This window comes from Mauremys reevesii, linkage group 22, assembly GCF_016161935.1.
Source record: "Mauremys reevesii isolate NIE-2019 linkage group 22, ASM1616193v1, whole genome shotgun sequence".
Taxonomy (NCBI): domain Eukaryota; kingdom Metazoa; phylum Chordata; order Testudines; family Geoemydidae; genus Mauremys; species Mauremys reevesii.
In genome coordinates this window covers 5,300,637-5,323,002 of record NC_052644.1, presented here as the reverse complement: position 1 = coordinate 5,323,002, position 22,366 = coordinate 5,300,637, and the positions used below count along the sequence as shown (strand labels likewise).

Genomic DNA, 22,366 nt, shown 5'->3' with positions numbered 1-22,366 from the left:
GACAGCAGTGTGAGGGGATTAGCCCTGATAACCTGGCACGGGACAGCAGTGTGGGGGGATTAGCCCTGATAACCTGGCACGGGACAGCAGTGTGAGGGGATTAGCCCTGATAACCTGGCACGGGACAGCAGTGTGAGGGGATTAGCCCTGATAACCTGGCACGGGACAGCAGTGTGGGGGATTAGACCTGATAACCTGGCACGGGACAGCAGTGTGAGGGGATTAGCCCTGATAACCTGGCACGGGACAGCAGTGTGAGGGGATTAGCCCTGATAACCTGGCACGGGACAGCAGTGTCGGGGGATTAACCCTGATAACCTGGCACGGGACAGCAGTGTGAGGGGATTAGCCCTGATAACCTGGCACAGGACAGCACTGTGAGGGGATTAGCCCTGATAACCTGGCACGGGACAGCACTGTGAGGGAATTGTACCCTCAGTCTCAGATCATCTGGAGCCAGGACAACACTGTGCTGGGGGAGGGGGGGATTAACCCTCTCTCTTGGCTAATCTGGCACTGGCCAGCAGTGTGAAGGTGATTAGCCCTCAATCTGCGATAGCGGATTTAGGGAGCAGGAAGATCTAATCTCAAGGACACAGGACCTCAGACCTACTCGGACTAAGGATGGGGCCTGGGAAGGGTGAACTTCCAATGGCTGCCACACCCCCCCCCCCCAGGCATGTCCTGCCCAGCCCTGCCTGGTCATGCAGACCCCCTGACCATGGCCTTACAGAGAGCCACTCCTGGGGCTGAAATTAACAATGACATAGGCTTCACCTCCGGCTCTGATCACAGCAGGGCCATTTTCCTCCCTCCTGAGCCACAGGCCCAGCCGCTTTCAATCACTGATTTTATAACCCGGCTTGACATGGGGTGGGGTGCAGGGGCCCTGCCTGCCAAACCGCCCATGTAACACGCATGTCAGGGCCACACACGGAGAGTAATAGCTCCCCTGGGAAGTGCCTGCGTGGGGAGTTTAGGTTACAGATCCCAGCCCACAATCACTGGCAGGACCAAGAAGAAATGGATCCAGATCCCAGCCCTGCGGGGAGGAAAGTAGTCAATTTGGGTACAGAGAAGGCAGAGCGCCCCCTCCTGCCTCATCCACGCCACTTCCCACTGAGCTGGGGACTTGGTGAGTCTCCCATCCAACTGTGGACTAAGCCTGGCCCTGCTTAGCGCAAGATGCCAGCGTGAGCTGGCATGACAGCGGTGTGTCCTAGGCCCTATAGTGCTAAGATCAAATGGAGATTCTCCTTTAGATCAAATGCAGGGAGGCCTGGGCTTCAGAAGCAGGAAGGTCGGAGCTGTATCCTCACCGGGGCTGGGAAGGACCAAGTGGGCTGTGTGTGTTGCTGGGAAAACCCTAACTGGTGTTGGATTGGTTATAATTTGATACGTTCTACTCCTGAGCTGATAATCGTGGATAGATAGATAGATAGATAGATAGATAGATAGATAGATGGGGTGTATAGGGTTGGGTGGATTGATGGGGAAAGGGGTATGCATGAGGATAGATAGATGGGGTGTATAGGGTTGGGTGGATTGATGGAGAGATGGATAAAGGGGTACACATGAGGAGAGATAGATAGATGGGGGTGTATAGGGTTGGGTGGATTGAGGGTAAAGGGGTATGCATGAGGATAGATAGATAGATAGATAGATAGATAGATAGATAGATGGGGTGTATAGGATTGGGTGGATTGATGGGGAAAGGGGTACGCATGAGGAAAGATAGATAGATAGATAGATAGATAGATAGATGGGGTGTATAGGGTTGGGTGGATTGAGGGTAAAGGGGTACGCATGAGGATGGATAGATAGATAGATGGGGGTGTATAGGGTTGGGTGGATTGAGGGTAAAGGGGTACGCATGAGGAGAGATAGATAGATAGCTAGCTAGATAGCTAGATAGATGGGGGTGTATAGGGTCGGGTGGATTTATGGGGAAAGGGGCACGCATGAGGATAGGGAGGTAAAAGGGTCTGTATGCGCCTAGATAGAGAGAGGAGTGTGTATAGGCAGAGGGGTAGATCAATGACAGCGTGTGAATGGGGCTGGAGGGGCGTGGCTATGGGGCTGGCTGGATCAATAGAGGGGTGTGCCTGGGGACAGAGAGAAGGGGGAAGGGGTGAGTCTGGGACAGGATAAATAAAGGGGGATGGATGGATACATGGATGGCTAGAGAGGGGTCTGCCTCCCAATCAGATGGCTACCAGCTGTGAGCAGCAGTTGGGGAATGGCCATGTGGGTGTGACTGGATTTTCCAAGCTGTCTGTTAGCAAAGCCCTGGGGCATCCCGTTATTTGGGGGGGGGGGAGGAATCCCCCCAGCTGTAAGAGCTTCCATGTGTCTCCATGACTCACGCTGCATGTTTCCTTCCACACGATCCCCCCGGGGCTCGTCACTCACCAGCTTCCACCGCGTGGAGGGGGTGGGCGCTGGGCTGGGCTTGGGGCAAGCGCTCCTTGGAGAGGGGGTTCTGGGTGGCCTTCCAGAGTGACAGCGCTGTGGGGCTGGATTTGGGCAGGGTGATCCGCTTGTGACCCGGGGGCTCATCTGTGCCGCTCCCCCCGCGCGCTGGGACCTCGTCGCCCTATGGGGATCTTTGAGGAGTGACGCAGACTTGGATGGTCTCTGCTGGCAGCAGCTGCTCAAGCGTTGGGCAGCAGGGTGGGCTCGTCAAAGCCGGGGGCCACTAGCCCTAGAAGGGGGCATTGGCTGGTGGTTAGAATCGAGGGGGGTGGGACTGGGGCTCAGCATTCCTGGGTTGCGTCCTCAGCTCTGGGTGGGGAGCGGGGTCTCGGGCAAAAAGATTGGAGGTCAGGACTCCTGGGTTCTATTTCTGGCCCTGGGTCGGGGGTGGGGGGCGGGGTGATGTAGTGATTAGAGCAGGGGATTTAGGAGCTGGCTCTGCCTCTAACTCCCCCAGGACTGCACTGGGGTTATGTCAGGCGTTAGGCATTTCCTGTCAGCGGGAAGCGCTATTGCTGGCCGAGGATGGAGCCCCCCAGCTGAGCTCCCCCATCCCCATCTCCCTCCCGCAGCCCAGCCCCGCTGCAGTGCCTTAGCCGTTAGCTTCGGTGCGAGCAGGAAGAAGTGAGATTTCAGCTGGTGCCGATTCCAGGTAGGAGAAAGGCCCAGCAAGAGGATCTCGGGGTCCTGGGACACCCCATTAGCTGGGGCCCCAGCCCCTCCCACGTCATTCCAGTTGCAGAGGTTTGGGTGGGGGCCTCCTGAGCTCAGGTACAATTGTCCTCCTTTCCCACCGGCCTCGCCAGCCCTGCCTGGCCAGGCTGAGAGCCCTGCTGGAGGCAAAGGCTGATCTCGGGGCTCAGGCATTGGCCAGGGATCCCAGTGATTTGGGTCAGTTCTCAGCTTTGCTGCAGACTCCCTGTGTGATCCCATGGAATAACCACCCTTCTGCTGTCTGTCTTGTCCATGTAGACGGTAGCTCTTTGGGGGCAGGGACTGTCTCATTCTGTCTGTGCAGCACCTGGCACGACAGGGTCCCAATCTCGGTCGCTGTGTGTGCAACGCCCAGCACGATGGGGCCCTGATCTCGGTCACTGTGTGTCTGTGCAGCGCCCGGCACGACGGGGCCCTGATCTCGGTCACTGTGTGTCTGGGCAGCGCCTGGTGCGACGGGGCCCTGATCTCGGTCACTGTGTGTCTGGGCAGCACCCGGCCCGACAGGGCCCTGATTCCAGGTGGGAACTACCATAATGCAAATAAATAATAAGAACTGACTTCTTCATTAGTGGTTTGCCTTATGCCAAATCAGAAAATCCCAATGGTTGAACTAGTCTGGTCTCTGGTAGTCAGAACAGGTGGCTCAGATGCTAATAATTCACTTTTACGTAGCCATTTTCATTGCTAGAGCTACAGTTGTGTCATCACACCCATTATACAGACAGGAAAAACTGAGGCACAAGGAAATCACTCACTCTCCATCACAAAGCTAGGAATTGAACCTGGGTATCCTGAGGCTTAGGCAGGTACCTTAACCACCAGGCTGACCCTCCCCCAACTTTGCAAGTCCCTGTGACTGTTTTTTATTAATGGATTCTAGCTGCACAGGTTCCTGCCTCTCGCCTTATCACACACCCAAGACATGGGTCACCCAGCACGCCTTGAAAGCCAGGTCCCAGTACTACATTCCTACTGGTTTGATTGAACCAAGATGACCCTGCTGACTCACCATATCCCATGGGATTTAAATTGGCTTTGAGTAGCCCTGGGAGTTGTTATGAGCATCTATTTACCCACCAGCAGCCCTCAGAACATACAGGGCCTTGGGCACTTCAAAAGCCCAGAGGAAGATTTATCAAGTTTAAGGCCAAGAAGGGACCATTAAGTTACCTGGGCTGATCTCCACAGGCCACAGAACTTCCTCCAGCTCCCCCTGTCCTGAGCCCCGTGACTCGTGTTTGGCTAACACATCTCCAGAAAGGCCGCCCGGCTGCACTCGGAGATGGGGAATCCACCACGTCCCTTGGCAACTGACTCCAGTGCTCAGTCACCTTCGCTGTTAAAAATCAGGCCGCAGTTCTCACTTAAATGTGTCTGGCTTTAACTCCCAGCCGCTGGTCCTTGTTCTGGACTAAATGAAAGAGCCCTTTAGGACCCGGGAATTTCTTATGCACTGTAAGCAAGTCACCGCTCAGACTCATCAACAAACTAACCACCTTGAGCTCAGTATAAGCCATTGCAGCCAGTCCTCGACTCATTTCCCTGGCTCTTGTCTGCGCCTTTGGCAATTTTTCCTTGCCCTGAAGTGTTCACAAGGAAAGCCTTCCAAACAGACCTGGCACGGAGCTCTCTGCCTGAGTCTGCACAGGGCCTGAAACGACAGCTCGAAGGCAGCCCTCCAATCAGCTCAAGGCAGCGTTGGCTCTGAAACCTACTGACAGTCCACGTCGATGCTGTTAGCATTGGCCGCTGCTCGTCTCAGCTGAGGCACTCCGGGGTTGCAGGAGTGGGGGAGGAAAAAAGGGGCCGTATCGCTTTAACCGCAGCTGGCGCATCCCAGGCAGAGCAGGAGACATGATGCAAGTTTCAGAGGCCTAGATGCGGGGGAGACGGAGGGAAGTCAGATGCAATTATAGCCCTGATGAGCAGGAAGGATTGTAAATCAATAGTGGCTAATAGGGCTGTAAATAATTGAACATGGCTGAGATTGGAGCCTAATCACGGGAGCGGTAAGCAATTTAGCTATCATGTTCCAAATGCACGAAGGAGGTACTGGGAGGCCCTGATTGCTCCAAGCCGGATAATAATTCCTGAGGCTTGCAGGCAGAGATCAGTGTTGCAGGCCAGGCTGGGGGTCTGAAATGCGGCTACGTCTGGGGTGGAACAGAGTCCAAAGATTAGCAGTTGGGAGAAAGACAGAACGAGAACCAGTGGCTGGACGTTCAAGCCAGACAAATTCCCATTAGAAATAAGGCACAAATGTGGAACAGGGCAGGTGACTGGCTAATTCATTAGCTAATTCCCTCGACGGCCCAGTGCATTTCCTCAGACCTGGATAGACAACTGGCAATCGCTAGGTGGCTGGCTCCACAGGGGGGGGGGGCAGATTGCAGGAGGGGGCACACCCTGGGAAAAGGGGTGCACTGGGCAAGTCAAGGGGGTGCACTGGGCCACATTATCAGCCCCCCGATTCAACCTGGACCATCCGCGGCGAGTGTCTCTTGGGCTGCGTCAGAATGGGCCCTGCCTCGCTCCGGAGCTGGGGTACGCTGGGCTCAGCTGGGTCCCTCTGGCTGCCTCTCTTTCCATGCCCATGAATGTACATGGCCAGGGGCAGCCGGGCTGCGAGGGCGCAGGAGGGAGGGCAGCCACGCAGGGACCTGTTTACTCTTCCTCTTAGGGGAAAGGTATTCGCGCCGGGAGGCCGGCTAGTAAAGCAGTCACGGTGCTTTATGGGCTGGCGCAGCGCAGGGACTCTGCGAAGAACAAGAAACAGGGACAGGGGAACGGAGCCAGGAACCTTGGGTGGGGGGAGCCTAGTAGGAGTCATGAAGGGAGCTCCGGCACTGGGGGCGGGGGGAGGACAGGAGCAGCCATGGGGAGGAAGCTCAGATTCACTGGGGGGAAACCCAGCCTCAGGAGTCACTTTGGGGGGGGGGGGGCAGCCCAGAGTCAGTTTGGCCCCTTTTCCTGCCACTGAGTGACGAGGCAGCTGTCCTGGCCTTTTCCCTTGGGGGGGGAGCAGGGCTGGGCTCAAAGGGGAGTCAGGGGGCTGGTTGGGGGGGGCATTCCCCATGCTTTTAGCGCTGGGGTTTTTCTTGTGCCATAGCTTGCACAGCAGAGAGAGTGCCCCAATCCGGGTGTCGCAGTGTCCAGTCCCTGCCCCCACCCCGCAAAGCGACACAATAAACCACCAGGTGGCAGCTCCTGCCTGGTCTGACCCCCCCTTCTGAGCACAGCCCCCAACCCAGGGCAATGGGCGTGCTATTAGGGGCATTACGATAGCATCCGGAGGCCCCTCTGCACCAGGTGCTCACAGGCACAGAGTGAGAGACAGCCCCTGCCAGCGCACAATCGAGATACGCAGTGGGTGGGAGGGGAAACTGAGGCAGGGAGTGGGCAGTGAGTCGCCGATAGGGACCAGAACCTGGGTCTGCTGAGCCTTAACCGCGGGGTGATGGGGGCGCGTGGGGGGGCGGGCATTGATTCACTTCCATTCCCGGGGCAGCTCCCAGCTTTCCCTGGGTGGCTCCCAGCCAAGCTCTCGCCAGGTCCAACGCAGCTTAGCTGGCGACGACCAGCTGGAGCAGGCAGCAGTGCATTGGGGGCAATGGGTGCTGTGTGGTCCCACTCCCCCAGCCAGGCAAGCCATCACCCAGCACCCACGGCCAGCTGCACTGAAGAGCACTTGCCCAGATGACCACTAGGTGGTGGGCTGGCACCAGGAATCCCAGCAAGGGACTCGCCGCCTCCCTTGGGGAGGAAACACACAGGACACTGTGTCTGGCCACTGTCCCGGACTCACGGGTCGTGCCCAGTCTTGGCCCCGTACGGTCCCTGGGGCGGGACCCCCTTCAGTGCGACAGCCCTTCTCGGGGCTCCACTCTCTCTCGGGGGTTAAGCCCCCCTGCCTCCTGGAACCGCACCTCTCTGAGCCTTAGCACCCCTGTCTCTCCCCGTGGCCCCCTCAGGGAGTGCCCCGCTCTGGACCCCCGGGGCCTCCACACCCAGAGGGAATAATGCCACCCTGCTCTCTAGCCCGGAGCGATTCTCAGCCAGCGTAACACAGGAGGGTTTATTGAGGGTTGAACACAGAGCAGGAACCTCTCAGGGCCTCAGGCCTGGCCTCCCTCAGCCCAGCACATCCGGGTGGGCTCTGCCTGCTCTCTCTCTCCAGTCCCGAGCCCCTTGGGTGCTTTCCAGCTGGGCATCTGATATCACCTGCCTCCAAGCCCCACCTCTGTCCTTTGTCTTCTGTCCAGGTAAACAGGGTCCCCTGGGCCTCCTCTCCTCTCAGCTGTCCTCCTCTGTCCCCTTCTGGCTGGAGCCGGCTGGTCAGGTCACCGGGGTCCTCTCTCTGCAGCCCATTGTCCTCCCACTGGCCAGAACCGGCTGTGGCATCCAAGCTGGGCCTCCGGGTCCCCAGTCGCTGGGGTCTCCATTCTCCAGGCCATTGGCTGGGGTCCCAAGTTCCCTCGCTGGTCCTCTGTACCAACAAACTCCCTCTCCCCTCACCTTGTTAAACCAGTAACACCCGGGGAAACTGCGTCCCACCCTCCTGCACGCAAATGTTGAAAAAAACAAGAAAATCCCCCCCACTGTCACCTCTCTCCCACCTTCGAGTCTGAACTGAGCAGGGTCACTTGGCCAGTGACCTGGGGGAGTTCAGGGCCGCCGCCCCCGATAAAGCATTGGCTATAACACTGGCCCTCCCCCTCACATGTGCCACCTCCATGTCAGACCCCTGGAGGAGCAGGCTCCATCTCGGCAGCTTGGCATTAGCCCCTTTCATTTGGTGCAACCACGTCAGGGGCGAACGGTCAGTGTCCACAGTGAAGCGCCGCCCAAATAGATACGGCTGCAGCTTTTTAAGGGCCCACCCCACGGCCAGGCCTCCCTTCTCCATGGCCACATAGTGCTGCTCCCGGGGCAGCAGCTTCTTGCTCAGGTACACAGTGGGGTGTCTCTCGCCCTTAGTATCAGTTTGCATCAGCACCGCAGCCAGCCCCGTGTCTAAGGCACCAGTGAACACCAGGATGGGTTTGTTAAAATCCGGGTTTACCAGCACCGGGCTCTGGATGAGTGCCCCCTTCAGCGCACAGAGAGCCCTCTGGCACCGCTCGGTCCAGACCACCTTGTCCATAAGGGGAGCTGCCAGGGAGCTAAAGTGGGGCACAAACCTCTGGTAGTACCCTGCCATCCCAATGAAAGCCTGGACCTTCTTCTTAGTCTGGGGAGCCGGACAATCCTGGATCGCCTCCACCTTGGCCGGCTCCAGCTTCAGGTGGCCACCCCTCACCTTGTGGCCCAGGTATGACACCTCTGCCATGCCCACCTTGCACTTTCCAGCTTTTACGGTCAGTCCTGCATCCTGGAGGTGCCCCAGCCCCCTCTCCACCCGGGGCACATGTTCCTCCCAGGTCTGGCTAAAGACACAAATATTGTCAATATACACTAGATGAAAGTCCTGCATCCCCCTCGGTAACTGATCCACCAGGCGCTGGAAGGTGGCAGGCGCCCCCTTGAGGCCAAAAGGCAGGACCAAGAACTCGCAGAGCCCTATTGGGGTGGTGAAGACAGACTTCGCCCTGGCCTCCGGGTCCAAAGGCACCTGCCAGTAGCCTTTGGTGAGATCCATAGTAGTGAGGTACCGGGCGCCCCCCCAACTTATCTAGGATCTCGTCAGTCCTAGGCATGGGGTAGGCATCAGACATGGTGATGGCACTGAGCTCCCCATAGTCCACACAGAACCGGATCCACCCGTCCTTCTCGGGGACCAGCACCATGGGTGAGGCCCAGGGGCTGGAGGGCGGCTGGATCACCCCTAAAGCCAGCATGTCTCTCACCTCTCTCACCAGGTCCTGGGCTGTTTTCCCAGTGACCATGAACACCTGATGGGAAGGTTGGCTCCCGTCTCCACCAGGTTAACAGCCAGGTTAGTGAGCCCAGGCCTGTTGGAGATCAGCCGCTGGTACGAATGCAGCACCCCTCTGATCTCAGCCTGCCGGACAGGAGTTAGCTGCTCTGAGAGGGGAATTGATTCCAGCGAGGGGTCAGCCCCAGCTCAGGTGGGAGACCCACCCCTTCTCCTCCCACTGCCCACACCCCGCCAGCACCAACTTCTCCCTGTCCCAGTACGGCTTCATCATGTTGACATGATGCACCCGGTGGCTGTGTGCCCGGCTGGACAGTTCCACGACATAGTTCACCTCGTTTACCTGTCTGATGACCTTGAAGGGGCCGTCCCAGGCAGCTTGTTCCTCCTCACGGGGATGAGAAGCATCACCTGGTCCCCGGTAGCATAGCAGCGGGCACGTGCTGAGCGGTCGTACCAGACCTTCTGCTTCCTTTGTGCCCTGGCTAAGTTTCCCCTGGCCAAGCCCATGAGCTCTGCGAGCTTTTCCCAGAAGGTCAGTACATACTCCACCACTGATTCTCCATCGGGAGAGGCCTTCCCCTCCCACTCATCCCTCATCCAGTCCAGGGGTCCCCTCACTCTCCTCCCATACAGCAACTCAAACGGGGAAACCCCTGGGGTAATTCCCTGTATGCAAACAGCAGGCAGGTAAATACTTGTCCCAGTCCTGCAGATGCTGGTCCATAAATGTTTTCAGCATCATCTTTAGGGTCCCATTGAACCTCTCCACCAGCCCGTTGGACTGAGGGTGATACGCCGAGGCCCAGGTGTGCCAGACCCCACACGTCTCCCACAAGCACTGGAGCAGGGTTGACATGAGGATGGACCCTGGTCTGTAAGGACCCCTTTGGGGAACCCCACTCTGCTGAAAATGGTCAGTAGCGCGTCAGCCACGGTCTCCCCCTCAATAGAGGACAAGGCCACCGCCTCGGGGTAGCGAGTAGAGAAATCTACCACCACCAGGATGTATTTCTTTCCCGACCAGGTCGCCCTGCTGAGGGGCCCCACTATGTCCACGGCCACCTTCTGGAAAGGCTCCTCTATGATGGGCAAAGGTCTCAGAGCTGCTTTACACTTATCCTGGGCCTTCCCCACCCTCTGCAGGAGTCACAGGACCTGCAATACTGTTGGGCAGCGTCAAAGATCCCGGGCCAGTAAAAGTTCTGCAGCAGCCTCTGCCTGGAGCGCCGGATGCCCTAACAGGGGAATATCGTGGGCCAAGTACAACAGTCTGCGGTGGTACCTCTGGGGCCACTCCCTGCCTCCTGGCTTTCCATGGTTCCGTTTGCCCCAAACCAGCCCATCCCCAGAACAGGAATCCCTTCTCCCACAGGAATCTCTCCCGGTGGTCCTCCCCCTGGGACCCTGCACTGCTGTGGCCAGCCAGGGCCCTCAGCTTCTCTAAGGAGGGATCCTCCCGCAGCTCCGTCTGGAATTCAGCTGCTGGGTTGGAATATACAGCCCCGGCTGGCAGTGCCTCGGTTTCCCCACCTTGGGACGGAGGCTCCAGCCCAGCCCTGTCAAGCCCTACCCTCGGTGCTTTGGTCCCCCGTTTGGGAGGTCCCATGTCCCTCGCTGGCTCTGGCTCCGGGTAAGGACCAGGGCACTCTGAGTGCCATCCGGCCAGTCCTCCAAGTCATTACCCATTAGCACCCCAACCTCTGTGGGTCCTCCCCATTTCAGGTGTATACTCGCTAGAGATGGATGTGGCCCCAGCCTTGGCCCCCTTACCCCATCCCAGTCGTCCGTCCCCCCCTTAGAGACATGGCCCTGCTCCCAGCCCCAGCAGGGAGGGGGCCATGGAGAGAGGTAAGGGCGCTGGCTTTCAGCACCCCCGCCATTAAACGTGTTCCAATGCCACTGTGTGCATGTGTCGGTAGGTATGCGTGTGCATCCATGCATGCATCTGTGCATCCATGTGTAGACAGGCATGTGTCTGTGTTTGCATCCCTGTTCATCCAGGCTTGTGTGCAGGTGTGTACATGCACACATGCCTGTGCATGCTTGTATGTTCATCCATGTGCATACGTGTGTGCGCAGGCGTGCGCATCCAGGCATGCATATGTGTGGATGTTGTGCATGTGTGTGTGTAACAGCTCCCAGTGCAGCCAGTGGCTCCAGCCCCTGCTGTACGGCAGGCACATTAACCCAGAGTCACTCTGACCTGGGTCCTGCCTATGGGGCTAAGCCGGTAACTCCAATCTCTTCCCACAGCCCTGGATGTCACCCTGTTATAACAGGGGAGGGGCAGCATGCCGGCTTCTGGTCCCTCCCCCCCACCCCACTCCTCCCCTGTTCATAGACACATGGCACCCCACGGCCTCACAGCCACAGCACTCGCTTGCCCGGCGGGGAGCAAACACCTCCGCGGGGGCCTGGGCAATGGGGACACAGCCTCATCTCCCCCCACTGAGGGCCACGGTGCCACAGAGCCTGCTACATAGGAGGGGACTGAGTCCCTGAATATCTGTCAGCCACTCTAGGCATCCCCCATCCCCCTGGGAGACGGGCCCTCGGGGCTTCGTGACTGGATGGGGACAGCGGGGGTGGGGAGACAGGACCTGGGGATTCAGGGATTGGGGGCCCTGTGAGTGGGTGGTGGCAGATGAACCCTAGGAGTGGACTCGGGGGGGGACAGGACCTGGGGGCTGAGTGACCAGGTAGCAGCAGCAGGGGGGACAGGACCTGGGGGCTGAGTGACCAGGTAGCAGCAGCAGGGGGGATGGGACCTGGGGGCTCAGTGACCACGTGGGGGCAGTGGGAGGGATAGGAGCTGGGGGTGTGGAGGGACAGGGGCTGGGGACGCAATGAACGGGCAGGGGCAGAGGGAGGGAAACTCAGCAATGTGTTTATTGACCTTGAAAACAGCAGCCAAGGGTGAATCCACAGAGATAATGTTAAGTGCGGGGGGGGGGGGGAAGAGGAGGAAAGGTGAAGCAGAGTCCCCAGGTCAGTCAAGGTGTGCAGCCCCAGTGTCTCCCCCTGCCGGTCTCTGACCCACTCTCCGCTCCCCTACACTAAAGCTAGCGGTGCCGCTCTGAAGCGGCACCCGGGGGGGGGTGTGCGCTGAGTCGCTGGCCGCAGGGCTCACAGCACGATGCAGAAGAGCCGCTTTTCACGGAAGGGGTTCTCCGAGGAGGGCACCGGGGTCACCAGTGGGTCCTCTTTGGCGTGCGCCTCACAGTAGGCCAGCAAATCCGCCGCCGCCTTTGACACCTGCCATGGGGAGGAAAGGGTTAAACACGCCAGCTGGAGCCCAGGGAGAGCACCCTCTGCTGGCAACAGAGCCACTGGGCGATCTCCCAGCCAGTGCTCCCCCACCAGCCAGCTCCTGCCCCGCTCCCCACAGCGCCCCCTGCTGGGAGAGACTGGGGCTGGAGTAGCTGGGAGCTCCCCCCACAGCCAGTGCCCCTGCCCTGCTCCCCACAGCGCCCCCCTGCTGGGAGACACCGGGGCTGAAGTAGCTGGGAGCTCCCCCCACAGCCAGTGCCCCTGCCCCGCTCCCCACAGCGCCCCCTGCTGGGAGAGACTGGGGCTGGAGTATCCAGGAGCTCCCCCCCAGCCAGCTTCTGCCCCACTCCCCACAGCGCCCCCTGCTGGGAGAGGCTGGGGCTGGCATAGCCGGGAGCTCCCCACACAGCCATCATGCAGAGGGGATGGCATTAGGGGTGGAGCTTCCACAGCAGTGGAGACAGTGGCGTGTGTGTGTGGGGGGGGGGGGGTCACACCTTCATGCGGTCGATGTTCACCTCCAGCTTGAGCTGCTCCACCGTCTTGCGAGCCTCGGCGATCTTGGCCATGTTATTGGACATGGTTCCCCAGCCAGGCGCTTGCCCTGCAGGGAGCCGGCGGAGAGGGGCGAGTGGAGCGGGGGGAGTAAGGGGAAGGTGGGGGGGGCAGAGAGAGCAGATGTAACTCGTCACGGGCTGCTGTCACCATCGGGACACGACTCCCCGAGCCCCAGGGCCAAGCCTGCCCCTCCCAGCTCCCTTGTCTATAGGGTGACCAGACAGCAAGTATGAAAAATCGGGATGGGGGTGGGGGGCGGTAATAGGCACCTATATAACACTAAGGCCCAAATATCAGGACTGTCCCTCAAAAATCAGGAGATCTGGTCACCCTACTCATCTATAGGGGGCGCCAGCTCTGATCCAGCCCCAGGGCGGTGGGGACTGGCTGGCTCGGGCGGGCAGGCAATGGGATACGGGGCCCTTCCCCTCCAGGTGTTGGCTCCAGGACGGCTCCTGATCAGGAAGGACAGAATCATCCGTGCTGAGTATCAGAGGGGGTAGCCGTGTTAGTCTGGATCTGTAAAAGCAGCAAAGAGTCCGGTGGCACCTTATAGACTAACAGACGTATTGGAGCATGAGCTTTCGTGGGTGAATACCCACTTTGTCGGAGGCAAAGCTCATCCTCGCTGAGTGGCACCTATGTGAGGCATTGATGGGGATCTAGGGTGACCAGACAGCAAGTGGGAAAAATCGGGATGGGGGGGGGTAATAGGCGCCTATGGAAGAAAAAGCCCCAAATATCAGGACTGTCCCTATAAAATAGGGACATCTGGTCACCCTGTGGGGATCTGTTACAGAGCATACACGCTGTCGAGCTGCACAGAGCTCGTCTTCCCGTCTGGGAAAGGAAGCAGAGTACATGTATGTGCATGCGGGTATGTTTGCATGTGCCTATGAGCTCACCCTGCCCCCCACCCCAACCCCTCTGCTCTAGCCACGCCTCTCCCCCCAGCACGGAGCTAAACTTTAAAGGCAGCTCAGTGGAGCCGCTGGGCCAGGAGGGGGGGCTGCAGCTGAAGGGGGCTGGAGGCCGGCTGTGCTGGGGACCGCGGGGAACCCACCGCCTCAGACTTGATCCAAGGAAGGGAAATTAGCCACACTCCAGGAAGAGGGGGAGCTGTATCTGGGAGGCCTGGTTAATTAGGGCCGCTCAGCAGCATCCCCCTCCCCTCCAGCCCTGCCCGCAGGAGGCTCCTGATCAGCTATGCTCAAAGCAGCTGGCTAATTGCCCAGCCAGGTGCAGGGAAAGGTCACCTGTTCCCGGGGCTGGCACAGGGAAGGCACCGCAGGGGGCACTGCATGGCTAGGAGCCCAGGGCAGGGCCTTTAAAGGGACGGTGCCGGCAGCCTTTACCCAACCCACCCTTAGCTGTGCGGGGACCGGGGGTGGAGGGAGGCCTGAAACACTGCGAATCTTGGCGGTTCTAGGTGCTGATCCGGTCTGTAAAATCCCACGAAGATGGCTCCGCCGGGGAAGGTCCCACCCATCAGGGTTAGGAATATTGGGGTGACAGTCTCCATCAGGAATGGGGGCCCACCAGGACCCCTCGGGCAGAGGCAGTTGTTAAAATACTAGGGAAGGGGGTGACTGGGAGGTTAGTGAGAAGCAGAGAAGCTTTTCAGAGGGGTCTGTTAGAGTTTGGGGGGGTGATGGTTCAAGTCAAATCCACCTGCTTTGTCCTGCTGTAAAGGCCCCCCATCCTGATCCAGTTCTTCCATACAGAAAACACCAGGGGAGCTGTCTGGGCATCTCATTTGCACGGCCCTATGAGCCTGCAGGGTTGTAAGCATGTGGGATTCACCCAGCGCGCCTCCCACTGGTCGTCTCGGGAATTAGCTCATTCAGCCACCGGAGTGCCCCCTGCAGGCCCCCTGCCGCTGGGCCCGCACGTCCCCCCTGGACTCTGGTGCCCTGTTATCTGGGGTGCTGCCCCCAGCAGTAACCCCTCACTCTCAGGGTCTCCCCTCCCTGGGGAGCCCCCACCCACTATCCCCACCTCACCTCAGTCATAGGCTACTGCCAGTCACCAACTAGCCTCCGCGCCCTGGGGCAGGCTGCAGTGTCAGCCACTCATCACAGGCAACGGGGGTTTGGACCTGCTGCATCTCTCTGCAACCCAGTGCCTCTATAGGGCCTTGGACAAGGCCCTGCAGCCTGGGGAGTTGCCAGCCTGGAGCTCCCCAGCCCTCCCTCACTCTAGGCACCCTGAGCTTCCCAGCAGCCCACCCCCTCTCTCTCTTATAAGGGCCAGCTGTGGCCTGATTGGGGCATGGCCCAGCTGTGGCTGCTTCCCCAGTCAGCAGCCTAAGGCTCCCCACCCCAGCAAGGAAGGCCACCTACACGTGAAACAGCAGAGCTAAACGTACGTGTTGCTGGCGTGCGCTGGCACACGGACGTGCATCCACAAGTTAGTGCCAGGGCATGTGTTAGTGTACGAATGCCTGCATGCTTGTCTGAATGGGTGTGTGTGCCCGGGCGCAGGTTCCTGCGGACATTAGTGCTTGTGGGGATGTGGGCATGGGAGTGCATGAGTGTGCACATGGGAGGGCAAGGATTTGCACACGTGTATGTGTGAAAGGGCATGTGAGGGCATGGGCTTATGGGCACGCGCCTGTGTGGACAAGGCTATGGGGAAGGTACGTGTGTGCTGAAGTGTGCATATGAGAGTGCAAAGACTTCCACATGGACACGAGTGTGCGTGTGCATGCAGGGGGGTTGCAAACGGTGAGCGTGCACGGGTGGGCACGTGCAGACACGTTACCCTGCTGAGGAGATGTCCCAGGTGCCCTGAAGTGCCAGCTGCATTCCTCTCACTGCCCCAGGCCCTCCCTAGCTTCGCAGCTGCTGCTGGGGGAGATGCTGGTCCCTGCTCTCAGCAGGTAATAACAGAGGGGCTGGGCCTCAGCTGCTTTGTTTTTCAGTTCCAGATCTGTCCCCCGCTGCAGGGACCTGGAATCTGACCCCTATCAGTTGCTGGAGGCACAAACGCCCTCCTTCCTTCCAGATCTGCACATCCAGCTGGACTCATGCCTCCTCGGGCAGGGTCACCAGCCACAGAGCTCTTGCCTGGGAAGCCAGGCCAATGCATGGCACAGCTGGCTCTGCGCTGCCACCCGCAGGGACACTGGCAAGTCTGTGGTGGGAGGGCAGAGATGGGGCAGGAAGGAGGGGGAATGGGGGGTTATTACAAATCAAATCTCCTACATCCTTGGACCACTCAGTTCCAGCGTGGTGAGTTGAGACCCCAGAGCCAGTGGAACACGTCCCCCCTGCCTCAGGAGAGTCCGGGGCTGGGGCTGGTTCTGGGGCTGACCCAAATGGATCAGAAGCTGCTGAGCCTGCAAAACCCATTCGGGAATCTCACTCCGTTTTAGGGCCTGCAGCACGGATCCGGACCGGCTTAGAACTCACCTTCACCAGTGATTTGGTTTATTCGGCGGCAGCTCTTGGAAACAAAGGTGAGCTGGGGATAAAGAGTTTTCAGAACTTCTGGGGATAGATCGATCAATCTATCCCCATACACCCTATCATCTATCCATCCCCATACACCCCCTCTATCTATCTATCTACATATACCCCATCTATCTATCTATCTATCTATCTATCTATCTATCTATCCCCAATACACCCCCTCTATCTATCTATCCCCAATACACCCCCTCTATCTATCTATCTATTTATCTATCTATCTATCTATCTATCTATCTATCTATCCCCAATACACCCCCTCTATCTATCTATCTATCTATCTATCTATCTATCTATCTATCTATCTATCTATCCCCAATACACCCCCTCTATCTATCTATCTATCTATCCCCAATACACCCCCTCTATCTATCTATCTATCTTTCTATCTATCTATCTATCTATCTATCTCCAATACACCCCCTCTATCTATCTATCTATCCATCCCCATACACCCCCTCTATCTATCTATCTATCTTCTTACATAAGTGCCATCTCTATTGTATCTGGGCAAGATTGCTCGGTTCTAAGAATGGGCAGAGATTTGGGCCCGGAGGTTGATACTTTATTCCCTGTCACTGAGGGAGTGCAAGAGAAGGAATAAGTGTCAGCAGCGGGAGAGAAGGCCGGTCTAGAGATTAGGTGAGGGACCTGGGCATCAGGACTGCTGGGTTCTAGCCCCAGCTCTGGGAGCAGAATGGAGTCTAGGGGCCAGAGCTGGGAGGCTTGGGAGCTAGAGCACCTGGTTCTAGTCCTGACTCGCTGGGGGTCCCTGGGCAAACCCCTTCCTGTCTTTGTCCCTGAGTCCCCCTCCCTGAAACAGGGCTAAGGAGCCTGACCTGCATGCTGGGAAGGGGGCAGTTAGTCTTGCTTGGCAAAGGCTATGAGACCAGAGGACAGAGAAGGACCAGATGCCCCTTTAGCCATGACTGCACCCCAGCCTCCCACCGGCCCCCGCTGGCACTGCACGGAGCAGTGTGGGGCATGGGGGAGCTTTAGCTGGGCTGTCAGATGCTCGGGGAGCAGCTGGGGACCCATGCCCCCTGGGTCCCAGGAGTTCCTAGGGGACAGCAGGGTTCACTCCAGCTAACAGGGAGCCTTCTGCAACTCGGCGCTAGCTGCCCAGAGGGGAGATCAGCACTCCCCATGTCAGAGCCCCAGCCCAGGGGGGTTTAGGAGGGGGTGGGTCACTTTGGAGGGGACGCAGGGTGGAGGGGGGGTGCAGAGCCAGCTCCTACCTGTTGCCAAAGTGTCCGGGTCTCTCGCTGTCTCTGGATGGAGTGAGCAGCGACGGCTCCCCTGGCACAGCAGCCTCTGGTGTGGAGCGTCTCTGAGTGTCACCTCCCCCTGCCCCCCGGGGGGCGCCGGCTCAGCAGGGTGGCTCGCAGCGGCTGGCGGAGTGGGGGAAGGCAGGGCCAGCACCAGAGCCCCGTGCTCACACACGGAAGGACAAACGGACGCACAGACGTGAGCACGCTCATGGCTGGACAGACGGGCAGACACGGCAGGACGGACACACAGACCCAAGGGCAAACACCCTTCCCCAGCCCCTTGATAGACACAGACATGTGGGCACACACACGGACAGCCAGCTGGACAGGCACACATGGAAGGGTGGATGGACACACATACAGACATACACTCACACTCAGGTGCATGCAGACACACACCCCCTCCATGGTTGGACTGACACACACTGGTGCAACTGGACAGCCAGGCACGGAAGCCTTCGTGCGCACACACACCATATGCACAGACACACGCCGGCCCCATGCTCACACACGCTCAGTTCGCAGGGTCTGTTCTCTACCCCTTGTGCCATCATGTGGCCCAGTGCCAAGGGATGCCATGTGCCACCATGGAAGTGCCCTTCCCCCTGCCTTCCCCACTGACCCACAGAGAATGTGGCCCCAGGATTCTAGGGGTGCTCTTCTCTCTATCACTGGGGATTGGCCTGTGCCCAGCTCCCCACTGGAGCAATTCCAGCCCCAGATCAAGGGGTCCGCATGTTCCCTGGAGGGAATAGCTGACGGGCTGCAGCCCAAGCTGGCTGTGTGTAGGTGGGTGGCTAATGGGCTGCCCATATCCCCTTCGCACTCAGCAGGCCAAAAGGCTCCAGACCTTGCCCAGATGCCTCTCGAGACATGGACCCTGGAAGGCTCCCCAAAATGAGCAAAAGAGCTCCCCAAGATTGGGGGGGTGCTAACCTGCAACTGCACTTGGACAAGATGATGGGGGAGCAACCAGACCTTTCCAGTTGCATTCCCTGGTACCCAGAATCCCCTGGGGCCCTGCCAGCCCCTGGGCCCCATTCCCAGTTACCCAGAAACCCCCGGGCCCTCTCTGTCCCCAGCGCCCCATTCCCAGTTACCCAGAATCCCCCAGGGCCCTGCCCGTCCCCAGTGCCCCATTCCCAATTACCCAGAATCCCCCAGGACCCTGCCCAGCCCCTGCGCCCTGATTCTCTGTTATGTGCAATGACTTTGCTTTGTCTCGCCGCATCCCTGGCGTTGGGACCCCGAGTCCGATCCTTTGCACTCTGTGCCGTCCTCTCCATGTGCAACTCTGGCATCGCCCACATGGGGGCACCGAAGGACAGGGGATCCGTACAGCGCCTGGGAACGTGCCACAGACCCCAGAGCAGGCAGTGGGGTGCATGGGCAAGGGTGCCAGGGTCTCTCCAGCTGAAGGTTTCCTCCTCCTGCCCTGCCCTCCCCTCCCACCCCATGGAGCTGACACCTGGAGAGGGCATGGGGGTCCATGCAGGACAAGAGGGCCTTAGACATCAGTATAGGCCCTGCCGGGCTCGAGGATACTGCTGCTCAGCCCCAGAAGCCGCTGGGATCTTCAGCATGAGCCAGAAGGTGACCAGGCTCCAGGGGCTGCCCTCGTGTTTCACGAGAGCGTGCCATGTGGGCAGGAAGGCGCCGCAGGTGAACTGTGTGCAGGGCCGTGGCCGGCGGTGCAATGGTGTACGCGCTGCAGGAGGGCGGGGGGCTCAGTGCCCAATGGGGGTGACAGCAAAGACACTGCTCGACCCGCGGCGTGGCAGCACGTGTGCCCACACGGTCTGCAGTGAGCGTGGCACGCGCAATTGTGGTGAGGTGGGACAGGAGCAAAGGAGAGGCGGGAGAGCGCGGCACAGGCCGTGCACAGCCATGCGGGAAGCCGTGCCCTCGGGGAGGGCTCTGAGCTGGCTGGGACACATTCCCCTGTGCCCTGGTGTAATGGGGGAGGCCGGCACCTCTGAGCACCAGCCCCGCTGCAGCTGCTATGGCAGCCACAAGGGCCTTGAGGGGCTAAAATTAGCCCCAACAAATCCCAGCGGAGTGTCTGGAAGGGCCTCACGGATTCCAGACCGGGGGAGGGAGGTGAAAGAGAGGGGACAGGGAAAGGGAGGGGAGAGAAAAGGATGGAGCAAGGGGAAAGGGAGGAGGGGGGAAGAGTAGAGGGGGTGGGGGAAGGGAAAAGAGCCAGCATGAGGGCTGGAATCAGCTGGCCCCACACTCCAGGGCCTTCAGGCCGGCCGGAGGGGGGAAGACGAGGCCATTAAAGGAGCTGCATGGCAGGGAGCGGGTCGCTGTGGGGGGGCAACAGAGACAGAGGGCTAGAATGAGGGTGAATAAGCACCACAGGACCAGTCCAGTTCATGGACCAGCTCCCATGTGCACCCTCCCCGGGCCCCACATCCCCGTCCTCCTGGGGCAGGCGGGGGGCGTGGATTGCCTCCATTTAGCACCTTTCCAGCTGAATCCTCCCCTGCAACTCCCCCTCAGCCCCCCAAATTACCAGCTGGAAGCTCCAAGCACCCGTGTGCCCCCAGAGGGCAGTGTGTCCCGACACCTTGCAGCCACTCAGACCAGGACTCGCTATTTAATTATTTGCTCTTTTTACTGTTTTCGGTCACCACTTACTGCCAAAGAGAGTTTATGTAGCTTTTGGAGCACCAATCCTGGCATCTTGGCTGCATCTCAGCCTGGGTGACACTGTCCCAAACGGTGTTTAGTTTTGCCATTAAATGGGTGTCACATCCCACCCCCGAGGTGGCTGCATTTCAGTGCTGAGGGAAGCGTTGCTGTATAAACAGCTGCTGTGTTCCACCCCAGACGCAGCTGCATCTCCGTACCCGGCAAAATAACAGTACCTGTATATAACAGCTGCTGTGCCCTATCCCAGAGGTAGCTGCAATTCAGCACTGGATGAGGTGTCCCTGTATAAACAGCTGCAGTGCCTCACCCCAGAGGCAGCCGCAACTCTACACTGTGTAAAACGACTCCTCTCTATTTTTGTTTAATAGCCATCTTCTCCTAATGCTTCCTAGCAGCAGCTGGGGTAAAACCCAAATCCTCCTCCTCCACCAGCTCAGATCACTTGAAGCCAAAGGAGACTCCACACCAGCAGTGATGGGTCTATGACACACATAGCAGTTCCGCTTCCTCCCAGCAGAAGGCAATGCTGCGCCCACACTACTCAGGCTGGTTCCAGTAACAAACCCAACAACCAAGCAGCATTTCCCCGAGACTGTTGGCATTTGCTGCAAACGTTTCCCCTCTTCGGGGCACCCACCCGTTGTAGCAACACCACCCATCTTTCATATGCTCAGCGTCTGGGGGTGCATCTGCCCTATGGGCTTGTCTATACTTGACATGTATAGTGGCTACATCTCTCAGGGATGGGGATTCCAGACACCAGTTTCTTGGTAGAGTCATTTCAGCCCCTCCGCACCACCGGTGCCGTGGGACTGCCCAGCTGAGGATACCCTGCCCCCCACTCCGTCTCCCCCAGTGTTTGAACCTGGGGCCGTCAGAGCTGCGTCTCTGTCCCTGGAGCGACAGGACCGGCTGGCAGAGCCGCCTCCTGAAGCCATGGAGCGGTCGCTAAAGGGGGGGGTGCAAACCCGCACTCTCCTGGCATGGGTGGTGCCAACCCCCGCTGCTGGGAGCAGAGAGCTGTGGGTAATTGTCAGGTGCAGAGCAGTGCATTGTGGGGACGGGACCTGCCGCAACACATGCGGCTTCCCATCCGTGGCTTGGCCAAGACTGAACTAAAGGCCCCATCCCTGTGGCATGGACCAAATAGTGCCACCCTGCAGAAACACTGTTGCAACATCCACTGGCTTAGTGTAGACGGGCCCTGCAGGGAGGCGGCTTTGCTTTTCCCCTCGATCCCTCGGCCAGCCCTGGGATTCCTTCGCACGGAGGGCTGGCGTGGAAGGAGCCGGCGGAAGGGTTAACATAATCCTCTCGTCCCTTCGCCCACTTATCCAGAGGCAGGCGCTTGCAATACCGTCGCCATGGTGACGGCACCAGCCAGTTCTGATACCGGAAGACGCGAGGGGTGGGAAAGCCGGGGTGTGGAATCGGTTCATTAAGATCTGGACGATAGCAGGGGGGCGGGGGGGCAGGGAAGGAGGAGGAATCGGGCACATTCCAGAGGGAAACGAGACAGAGAAAGGGCTCCTTTTAGGGATCAATTCACCCAGCACTGAAATGAAGCTGCCTCTGGGGTGGGGTGCAGCAGCTGTTTACACACGGATCCTCCAGCCAGCACTGAAATGCAGCTGCCTCTGGGGTGGGGGTGCAGCAGCTGTTTATATGCAGATCCTTCACCCAGTGATTAAATGCAGCATCCTCTGGCATGGGATACAGGGACTCTTTATATAGGGATTCATAGATTCTGGGACTGGAAGGAACCTCGAGAGGTCATCGAGTCCAGTCCCCTGCCCTCATGGCAGGACCAAATACTGTCTAGACCATCCCTGATAGACATTTATCTAACCTACTCTTAAATATCTCCGGTGATGGAGATGCCACAACCTCCCAAGGCAATTCATTCCAGTGCTTAACCACCCTGACAGTTAGGAACTTTTTCCTAATGTCCAACCTAAACCTCCCTTGCTGCAGTTTAAGCCCATTGCTTCTTCTTCTATCCTGTTCACCCAGCACTGAGATGCAGCCACCTCTGGGGAGGGGTGTGGCAGCTGTTTATACAGGGATCC

The 22,366-nt window shown here is 58.8% G+C and overlaps 1 protein-coding gene across 2 annotated transcripts; it reads right to left on the bottom strand.

Annotated features, from left to right (window-relative positions):
- Positions 1-12,026: 12,026 nt before the first annotated feature.
- On the bottom strand, positions 12,027-17,670 carry GNG8 (G protein subunit gamma 8). 2 transcript variants are annotated; one of them, XM_039510744.1, is made up of 3 exons: positions 17,607-17,670; positions 12,838-12,944; positions 12,027-12,325 (listed from the first exon to the last, which is right to left on the bottom strand). In XM_039510744.1, the coding sequence occupies exons 2-3, from the start codon at positions 12,919-12,921 to the stop codon at positions 12,197-12,199; spliced, it is 213 nt and encodes a 70-aa protein (XP_039366678.1). In that variant the 5' UTR covers positions 12,922-12,944; positions 17,607-17,670; the 3' UTR covers positions 12,027-12,196. The 2 variants fall into 2 exon arrangements, with proteins under 2 accessions (XP_039366678.1, XP_039366676.1); XM_039510742.1 differs by lacking the exon at positions 17,607-17,670 and adding an exon at positions 14,570-14,631.
- Between the last annotated feature and the right edge of the window lie 4,696 nt (positions 17,671-22,366).